The sequence below is a fragment of the Vigna angularis genome, chromosome 6 (assembly GCF_016808095.1).
Source record: "Vigna angularis cultivar LongXiaoDou No.4 chromosome 6, ASM1680809v1, whole genome shotgun sequence".
Classification (NCBI taxonomy): domain Eukaryota; kingdom Viridiplantae; phylum Streptophyta; class Magnoliopsida; order Fabales; family Fabaceae; genus Vigna; species Vigna angularis.
In genome coordinates this window covers 34,121,963-34,132,866 of record NC_068975.1, presented here as the reverse complement: position 1 = coordinate 34,132,866, position 10,904 = coordinate 34,121,963, and the positions used below count along the sequence as shown (strand labels likewise).

At 33.5% G+C, this 10,904-nt stretch overlaps 1 protein-coding gene across 1 annotated transcript; it reads right to left on the bottom strand.

Annotated features, from left to right (window-relative positions):
* Nucleotides 1-4,358: 4,358 nt before the first annotated feature.
* On the bottom strand, nt 4,359-6,933 carry LOC108342594 (WAT1-related protein At3g30340). Its single transcript, XM_017580386.2, has 6 exons — nt 6,686-6,933; nt 6,240-6,302; nt 6,009-6,125; nt 5,487-5,904; nt 4,884-5,035; nt 4,359-4,796 (listed from the first exon to the last, which is right to left on the bottom strand). Exons 1-6 carry the CDS (start codon nt 6,868-6,870, stop codon nt 4,616-4,618), a joined length of 1,116 nt encoding a protein of 371 aa, XP_017435875.1. The 5' UTR covers nt 6,871-6,933; the 3' UTR covers nt 4,359-4,615.
* Between the last annotated feature and the right edge of the window lie 3,971 nt (nt 6,934-10,904).

Below are 10,904 nucleotides of genomic sequence, written 5' to 3'. Positions count from 1 at the left end.
TGTTAAGTGCCTAAAACTTCTCAATCAACCCAACTCTCGGTTTATCACTGTTTACACACGCCCTAGTATTTGTACTTTGCTCATCCAGTAATTTATGCTTTGAACAATTCCACACACAACTCTTCTTATCCTTAACGTTCCTAGCAGTGCTCTTAAATGTTTCATTCTGATTTATCATTCTTGTACGCTAGTAAAACGTGCGTACTACATAATGAAACGTTCAACTCATTCAACTGGTTCTTGGGTTCCATCCACTATGTAAAGGCTATTTTGTAAAAAGTTACTGATGTTAATCTAACACCTAGCATAAGTGTGAAAGAGATTGAATTCTTATTCTGAGTAGACAGCTGTGGTGCCGCTTTAGGAAGACTCATCAGTCCAAGCATCTACTATTACCGTTCGGTTTCCTTCTTGCTACCGAACTGTCTAATTTAAAAGAAACCGAACGTCGACACACCGCCCTCGTGAAGTATTCTCCTAAGTTAGTCAATCCTAGAAAATTACACTCTTCACTACTACAATAATAAGCATCTATCTCACTGTCGAATATTAAAACTAATCCAATTGTTGGTGTATACATTACCAGACCGAATACCCCTCTTATCAAAATAATTACACAGTGCACAGTAGGGTAGTTCATACCGCCAGAAAGTGCAGGTGATGAGCGTACCTGAGCTCGTTGCTTCAGCGTTCGCTAAGACATAGACTCATCCCACTTGTGCTCGGCCACCTCTTCCTGGTTGACCTCTTCCAGCATTTGGTGGCCCCAACACTGCTCGTTCTCCCATGTTGCACTTGTTCTTGACATGTCCGCTTCCCCCACATTGAAGGCAATATTTTGCTCCCACTAGTTGAGGACACGATGATCGGAAATGTGGTCCTCCACACTTAAAACATTTTATGGTCTTTTTCTGTTCGGACCGATTGGCAGCAACCCAAGGTTGTGCCTGAGAACCACTAGAAATAGTTGGTAATTCAGTACGAGCGTAGGGCGTCCTCCTTGTCCTTCTTGAATTAGTATTATTCCTTGAAGATGTGGTTTCTCTTACTACCTGCTGTTGCTGTTGCTTCATGTGTTGCTCCACTACTGTCACGTTCTTCTCTAATGCATTGACTTTCTCTAGTTCACCAGGAAGACACTTCTCATTGAACTTAGATGGATGATGTCGAAGGAAACTCTCCAAACTCCACTCGGTCCTTTTATTCCCAGAGGAAGTGGATGTTCCTGAAATATTCTCAGTGATTTCTAAGATCTCCACCAGCTGTCTTTGGGTCGCTTCAGAATTGGCACGTGCGGCTTCCAAACTTTGTAAAACGATCGTAATCTGCTGCTCTAATGCAGCGTTCTGTTGTTGAAGTACTCCTATTACTGATTTCAATAGCCTATTGTGATCAAATGCATCACGTTCGGTTGGTTGAGAAGGAGGTGTTGGTGCCATTAGTTCTCTGAGAAGCAGAGAAAACAAGGATTAATAGATTTTTAAGGAGTTTGAATCATTCATCAAACGAACGTTGAGCACTCAGCAAAAGCATAGTATGCTCATAACCTACAGTGTTCCTTTAAGGAACAAAACTGCTCTGATACCACTAATGTAACATCCCAAAATATAGTAACACCATATAGTAGAATTAATTACATTTAATGATAAACAAATCAGTCTTAAATACCGTAAGCAAAGGTTTAGGTCGAACGACCTTACGAGAGGTTAATTAAAAAAAAACACGCTCGACATAAACGTACCCAACCAATGGTTACAAAGCACAGATATAAACCGATCGACCAAATAATATAAAGGTCGATCCAAAAATTAGTACAATGAAATATCTAATCTAACATATAACCGAACGTCTACTGTTCGGCCTTCACTTCAACATCTACGGGGTTTGCTTCCTCCAAGTTTTCTTCCTCCAGCGTTTCCTCGAGCAACACCTCACCATCTGCTCACATCCACACGGATGATCATTGCATTGACATGACAGACGTACAGAGACGATCGACAACGCAAGGAAGAGAACACAGGGTAAGCTTATTGAATTTAATTCAAGTAAAATCATTCATTTCATAATACATCAAACATATCAAATATTTCATTCCACACAACACATAGTTCAATTTATAATCATCATGTAGTAGCAATATAAATGACGACCGTCCGGACTGTATGAATCCATGTAACCGCAGGCGTTCGTGCACTCGGGTGGTGTGGTAACTGTATTACACTCGACAGCTGCCACCCGAGGTTAACCCTATCAGTCCAAAGTACTCAATAGGACTAGAGTCTCCTGCCATTCCCACGCATGACCTACTCCCCTCTACATGAGGACGAGCACTCACGGAATATCAGGATGAACAGCCATCAGCGATTTTACCATGGTCATACTACACACTTCTCATATACAATTCATAGAGTCGTTCCTCCACGGAACGCTCGCCCAAATCCCACAACCATAGTTTCACCTCATATAATGTTCGGCATTTATAATCTTTCACTTTTATTTTCATTTTTATCTTTCAATCCAAGTATATAAGATCACAAACGTTCAGCCCCCTTTATAATGAGGACAACCGTGGAGAACAAGACCGAAGAATTTACTCCGTTCCAAAAACAGAATAGAACCGATTTCCAAATAGATGGACGACATGTATTAAATCAAGGGTACTCGATACTGTCGGTTGACACAGATGGATGATCTGTAGTCACAAGGGTGATCGACACAATAGGTCGACACAGATGAATGATCTGTAGTCACAAGGGTGATCGACACAATAGGTCGACACAGATGAATGATCTGTAGTCACAAGGGTGATCGACACAATAGGTCGACACAGATGAATGATCTGTAGTCATAAGGGTGATCGACACGGTAGGTCGACACAGATGGATGATCTGTAGTAACAAAGACTTTTCCAGAAAAGAGTAAGAGCGCTTGATGTAAGACCGAGCACTGCCCAATACGATTACTATGTGTAAGATCGACACTGCTCATTATGAGCTCTAAGTAAAAGACCTACATAGTTCATGCTCGACCAGAACCCTTCCCAAATGAAAGTATTCCAATTCAAAGAAGTTTACTGGAACATCAAACGGTCGAGAACCGTTTAATGTCGGACATACGTTATCATAGGGAAGTTGATATTCAAGTTTCACTTATGTTCACTACTTCTAAGCATGCATATTTCATATTCACATGTATCACCCATATCATACATTTCAACCAACATATATCATGTTCACGTAGTACAACAACGTTCGATCATGCATACTCAACCAATATACACCTCATACTTATGATCATATACCAACAATCAAATAACACAATTCATACTTCATGCGACACACATAATGTTCATACAGTACACGACAAACATACGAATTAAATTTAATAAGCTTCCCTTACCTGGATCAGAAGTGAACGTCCTAACTCAAGGTGTTTGGTTCGTCCGCTAACAGTTCTCTACTCACACAGGATCACTTAATTCTTCCAACCCGATCTAACCATAAAAACCAAGAAATACTAAGAACTCAACCCTTCATGCAACCAGGATTTGGCTTTGCATGAGACAGAAAACGTTCGACGAAGAAGAGAGACTTACCAGTATCAGAACGTTGAGGTGATCGGTTCAAAACGAAGCTCACGACACCAGGAATGGTTCTACGGTTTCTGAAACGTGAACGGAGAAGAGAAAGAAGAAGTTTCAGTAGAGAGAAGGTAGAGGTTTCTAGAGAGAAGGTGGAGAAGAAGAAAGGCCAAAGTTTCGTGAGGAAGAAAGTGAATGCAGAGAGTGAGAAGAAGTGTTTTCAGAGAAATAAATTTTTCTTCCCCAACGTCAAACGGACATGCACTCTCATACTGACTCCTGTTTCCCACCACAGATTTTCTAAGAATTTTAGAATGACACCTGGCAGACGTGCATACGGTGCAAAGTGGGTTTTTAATTTCCCTTAGCAGTGATGTGGCGTGTATTAATTGTGATGTGACAGGGATTTGCAGTGCTGATTTTCTAGGGTCTCACATATTGACACACTACAAAGATAAAGAAATGAATTGTAGTCTTTACTTAAAATTTCAATTTCACTTAATTTTTTTTATAAGTATATAATAGAACTGAAAAAAATTAATCGTGTCGAATTACATATTGAGTAAAAAAGTACGTGCACACAATCTAAATCCTAAATAAAAAAAATTAATCCAATAAGTCGTAGATTGGATTAACAGACTATTTACTCCAATTGAAAATAAAAATTGAAGAACAATTTTAAATTTAAAAATATAAATTAAATGGATTTTAAATAAAATATTATTATTTAAATTTATTTAAACAAAATCGTTAAACTTAGATTTTGAAGAAAAAAAAGGAAAATAAAACAATTACTTTATTACCACCTAGCACAACTTTGTTTTGATTAGAAATGTAACATTTTGACTTTATAACTTCACAATTGTAGTTGCTTTTCCGTACATTGCCTTATTCCCAAAGAGCACACGGATCAACCATAAGCTTCTATACATTTCTTGACGTGTTGTTTAAGTAAATAAAAACTTAAAAACTTTAGAGAAAGTGTTAGGAAACACATGAACACACATATATAAACGCGACTTGGTGGCAGTGGTTCTACGAATCACACGATTCTGTGTGAACATACACTGTCAACTGTTGTATTTGCGGCTGCGGCTCTTGTTCCTTGGTTTCTTCAGCTTCTTGGACTAACTTTGTCACACGATTCTTCATCTCCATGGTCTTACCCCATAGAAGAATGTATAATCCAATAATCACCAAGATGGATCCCATCACACTAAGCAACCAGGTAAATGAAAACTAAATCAGGATCAGGTGAAGGAGTGTATATTAACTGTGTGTATAGAGAGGTAAACGAATTCACCTTCCAAGATGGAGCTGTTCATGCAAGACAGGTATATCAATCATTGCTGCTATTATCTGAACAAGAGGACTGAATGCTGCAGTAAAGACAGGACCCCTCTTCTTCACACACCATGACATTCCCACAAAACACAAACCTGATCCTATTATCCCCTGTACACAAACCAAGTCGTAAATTCAACTGTTTCCAATTCTAGATTCCTCATCATGAGCTTTTATCTTTTCTCTATTTTAACACAACAGCTCAAATCAGGAAACAGCATCACGCAAAAGCCAGACATAGCCTAAGAATTTGTCACACCTTTTACAAACCACGAAAGAAAGGATTTGATTCTGTAAAGTTAAAATAAGTAACTTGGACTCAAGGACAAAATCCATAATTAGTATTTTAAGATGTTACAGGCATCTGCATGTAATATTTACGGCTAATTTTCATCTATAGCTTAGATTATTTCCTTCACATCTATAATTTAGATAATTGTGTCCTCTAAATTGAGTGATTAACTCACTTTATAGTAATTTCTATCCTGTTTGCTTTTAATCATTTTTATCTCGAATGGTACTGCCAAACACTTTATCTCCTGACTTGAAAAAGTGAACTTACAGAATATAGAAAAGCAATGATTTGTATCTTTCCCTTGAGAACCCAAATGGACAAGTTGTGGTCAGTGCACAAGCAAATAACAGCTGATTGAAGGGCTCCAAAGAAGCTCATGATGGCTGTGCTAGAATACTGGCATGGATATCTCTTGCTTATTTTTGACTGTAAAATATACCAAGAAGACCAAAAGATGGTTCCTATAACCATGGCTATTACACCAATAGTCCATTTCTCCGTTGTCTTTGTAGAATATATATTCACTGCAGAACTCTTGACCATAGAAGCTGCGGATTCATTGTGAGAAAAAGTAACCAGTGGCTTTCCTTTGTAAAGTGTCAACATCAATGCGCCACCTATGCACACCAATGAACCGAGAATCTTAGCTCTCCCACTGTTGCATTTGATTTTCACAGTCTCTAATCTGTAAGATATAAAGGGATAAAGGACACGGTTACCCTGCATCAAATTTGGTAGCTTGCTCCCATAGAATATAAGAATAGTATATATTTGAATTTTGGTTCATACCCAAAAGGTAATGCCATCATGAATGTGACCACTGGCACCATGTTGATGAAAGCACAAGCGAAGGTAGCAGAAGTATATTGTATCCCCACAAGGACAAAGTATTGAGTGACTGATGCCCTATAAAAAAAAGTTGTATTCAGTAAGTATCTCCCGACAATCATCCAAAAACAGAGAATTTGGAAGTTCACGAGGAGAAAACAAGTGCCAGTGAGAAATGAAAATATTACTAACCCAACAATGGCACTGCAGAAGAGGTAACATAGAATTCGAAATGTGAGCCTTGGTCTGTCGTTTCTGCAATTAAAACATATGGTTACTCATAGTTTTAAGAAACCTAATTTTCCTTCAAGTACTCATGGCTTCACTTGAGCAACAGTCTTCAAGAAAAATGGTGCTCAGCGGGTAAGTTCAAAATCATTCATTTTTGCAATTTGATATTAGTCTTCAAGAAAATAAGAAATTCATGGTCATGGTTGTAAAATGTCATGCAAGAGTAATGGATAAATTACTAGCTTAACATTCTTGAGATCAATATGTACAAACAAATTGTTGCTCAGTGGGTAAGTTCAAAATCATTCATTGATGCAATTTGGTCTGTTTTGCAGGTTCACAAAATCATAAATTTCCCATCTCACAAAACAAGATAACTACAAAATAGAGAAATTGAGTTTACCAACCTTTCTTTAAAGTAGGCGACAGGGGCTATGAAAATGGTAGCAATTGTCAACCGGTATGTGATAAAAACCAAATGGTTCACCCCCTCTTCAAGGACTTTCTTGAGAAGAATATTCACTACAGCAAAAGAAAAATCAATTGCTATCATTACTATAAAAGGCTTCCATTCATCACAACGACTCTTCATTTCGGCAATGCAGTTCTTCCACTGCTCTTGATGGGGGCAGGGTGATGCTTTCCCTTCCTTATATTTTTATTTGGCTGAAAAAGTGATAGTAGCAATGCCACAGACAGCTACCTGTGAATTTATTTAAAACAAATATTCCAGAATAAGTGGCAAGAAAGCAAGATTAAATTCTGCAGTCTCATTCAACACTTTAAGCAACCAGCTTTGGCAATAGTTTAATATGTATACTCTTCCTTTAGTTTTCTTTTGACTGATTCCGTTCAACATCAGCAGTTATTCCAGAATCATGGATGATACAAATATTTATAGGTTGATTCATGATCTATGACTGACATTATGAACAAAAATAGGCCACGTGTTTTTGCATTTGTGTCGTTTAGACAGGAAGTTGCTGTGTTTCATTCTGTCTCTCTTCTTTTTCCTCCAATTGGGCAATTGAAGCTTCTATAATGGGTTGTAGGCATATCTTCTGGGTGTGACTGCACAAGAAATTATGCTTCTCTCACCCTCGTTTACATGGCATCTAATACTTTCCCCTTTAGTAGGATGAGCAGCAGCACCATCTCAAATTAATGGAAAGCCAGAACAAATTGTCAAATCTTGTTCCAAATTAATCACTTAAAAGGAAAGAGAATAATATAGTGGTGACCAAAGCAGGGAAAACATTTAAGGCATGGAAAATTAAGGCTCCAATGAAGTAGAAGTTCAAAGTCTTCAGGTGCCATGGCTTACGAATTAGATTCTCCAATGTGCTATATATATAAGCTCAAATATTGGACGGCTAAGACATTTTGCTTAAAGTTTTGGAAGAAAAAAAAGAGGTTTTCGAAGCATTTTATTTTTTGCTATTGAGACCAATACCGCTCAAACAATGTAGGAGTATAATGAGTCACAAACCTTTCCTTATATAAATTTTATATCCACATATTGATACTGAAATAAGTTAGGTTAGTTGATTTATGTTCTTGTTGATTTGATTTCAACCACTGATAAAGATTTTAAAATATGTTATGAAGTCTTTAGGTCTGGTTTAGTCAGAATAATAGTATAAAATATAATAAAATAAATGGTCAAACATGATTTTAGTTCCTAAACCAAATTCAATTTTTTTTATATTCAAAATTTTGATATACTTTGTTTTTTAAATTTTAAAAATAAATACATATAGTTTTTTAATCCAATAAAATAAATACATATAGTTTATTAACTCAATAATTTTCTTTTTACATTTTAAATAGTGTTTTAAACATACATTTAAATTGAAATGTGTTAAATAATGGAAACATTTCAAAGATAATTTTTCTTTAAAATATATTTTAACATGTAAAAAATATTTCACACAATTAGATTATATATATATATATATATATATATATATATATATATATATATATATATATAAATATATATCCATTTTTGACAAAACTGGTATATCAAAATCTAATCCTAAACTAAATTACAATTTTATATACAAAAGCCTGTAAACATATTTAACCATAAAATAGAATTTTAAAAATATCACATAATAATAATAATAATAATAATAATAATGTTATTATTTGATAATATTATGTAATGTAATGGAAATATTATTTTTTATTAGAATTATTTATATTTTTAAGATGGGTTGTAACCCACAAGTCAACCCGGTTCATCACGGGTTTGAATTAGATTGGGTTTGAAAAAAATGTAATTTTTTTTATGCGAGTTAGTTTTCAACCCGGCTCACTCGGATTGAACTCGTGTAGAGCGCTCACCAATCCACCTAATTTAATTTAATTATTTATTATTTTGTGTTTTAATATTATTAGTTTAGCATTTTTTTTATATTGTAGATGGGATAAAAAAAAGATGTTTCAAGAGAGAGAAATATTATAGATTTATTTTATTTTGAATTGTCTTTGTAGTTTAACATTATTTTAGAGTGAAATTTATTTACATTTCATTTTTAAAAAATTATATATTTTTAATTTAAAAAAACTTATAATTAAGTGAGTCAGTGAGCCAACCTGTTTAACCCACCAACCCTTGGTGGGTCCGGTTGAGTTCGAATTTTTTCAGCTCGCTAATAAGTGAGTCGGGTTGGGTTGACTCACTAAGTGATCAACTCGTGGTGGATCGAGTGGAGTTGAGCTGAGTTACCCGTTTTGATAGCTCTAAGTTTTAATATATGTTTTTACCAATTCCTTTTTGAAATTTTAAAAGTAATACTACTAATTATTTATAATACTTTTTTATTTATGTACATTATTTATTTTTTAAAATTCTAGAAATTGTATAAGAATTAACTTATAGATTAATTGCACAAATAACATAGAAGAATTTATATATAAAAAAAAGTGCATAAAGAAGATGACATATAAATGCATCACATACCCAAATAGACTTTCTGTTTAAGGTTAAAAATATATTTAATGTAAGAATTTTAGGAAAAACTAGTTCAATATTTTTTTTCCCTTTAGTAATTGTTTGAAAATGATTTACCAAGTATAATGAAAGATACAAGGTTTAAAGTTCACCAAAATTCCTTTTCAAGTAATATGAAAATGGCTTACCAAATATAAAGAAAAATACTAAGTTTAAACTTCACCGAAATTTAAATAAATGCCATTTATTGAGTTTACACTTCAAATATCATTAATTTCCAGCATATGTAAACACTAGTTTCTTGAATAAGAGCCTAATTTTTTAATTAGTTAAACTTCAATTTTTGGAATATCAACTAACTAATTTGTCTAAAGATTAGAGGTAAAAACAGTTTCAAAATCCTACAGAATTTTTTTTTCTTTATCTATGAGCACAACATTCTTAGACACATCGGTCATCAATTCAGAACAAAATCAAGAATTTAAAAGCAATTATTCCCTCAACGTACTATCAATCTATGACAATCAATATAATTAAAAACTGGTTATGAAAAAAAGTCATAATAAATTATTTTTTCTTTTATATTCATAAAAAAATAATATACAAAATACTTATGAGATAAAAATTAATACTAACTATTAAAGAAATATTTCAATATTAAGTGAAACGGACAAATTACTTTTTGTTTATTCCAAAATAGTATATATCAAAGAAAAATGAGAAAAAAAAATAATTTTGTGCCTAGTTTTCTTTTTTATCTTTTTCTTCAGATAATAAAAAAAACTAAAACATGAATACAATTTATTGAAAACTCGATAAGACAATAAAAAAGAAAATAAAAACATTTTAATACATATTTTGATTCTTTATTATATTTGATTTTATATTTTATTATTTTTAATATTAAATGTTATGCTTTATAAAAAAAATAAAAAGATGGTTAATTTAATTTCTTTCAATTTTTAATTATACTACATATATTTTAAAAAACTTTAAAAATTAAAAAAATCCTAATATAAAAAAAATTTAAAAATGGGCCATGTCACCCGCCCCTCTTAAGCTCCACCTCTGCAAGTATTCTCATTGGGCATAGATTTATTTTAGTCATAGATTTATGGTAAAGAATTAGTTGAGAAAGATTAAAAAAAATGTTAGAGTATTCTCATTGGGCATTTTAGCAAAATGTAAAATATATTTTAAAAGTAGCCAATAATTTAACTAGTTTATTATACTTTGGAGTATCTTATAAAGATTGTCCTAAAGATAATATATTTTGAAGGTGGTTATTGAAAAGTATAAAACAATTGATTTTTATTTAAGATAACAATCCAACAATTAATATTCTTTGCCTATTCAAATTTGCAGAGGAAAAGATGGGGATGCAAATAATTGTCCACTTTATCTTGATTATAAGAGATGATATTATATTCTTTGACTGTACAAAAGTTCCAATTAATTAAACAATATTATCATGATGCTGGAACCATATGCATGCATGCATGCATGGCCTACTTGTCTTGGTGGAGAATGCAACAGATGGTTTAATGAAAAATAGCACAAATTCTATAACATTTGTATTTTACAACTTAAATATTAGTTATATTCTACAATATTTAATTACTATCCATTCCCTCTTCAACCTCGTGACATACAAACCAAATAAAGAT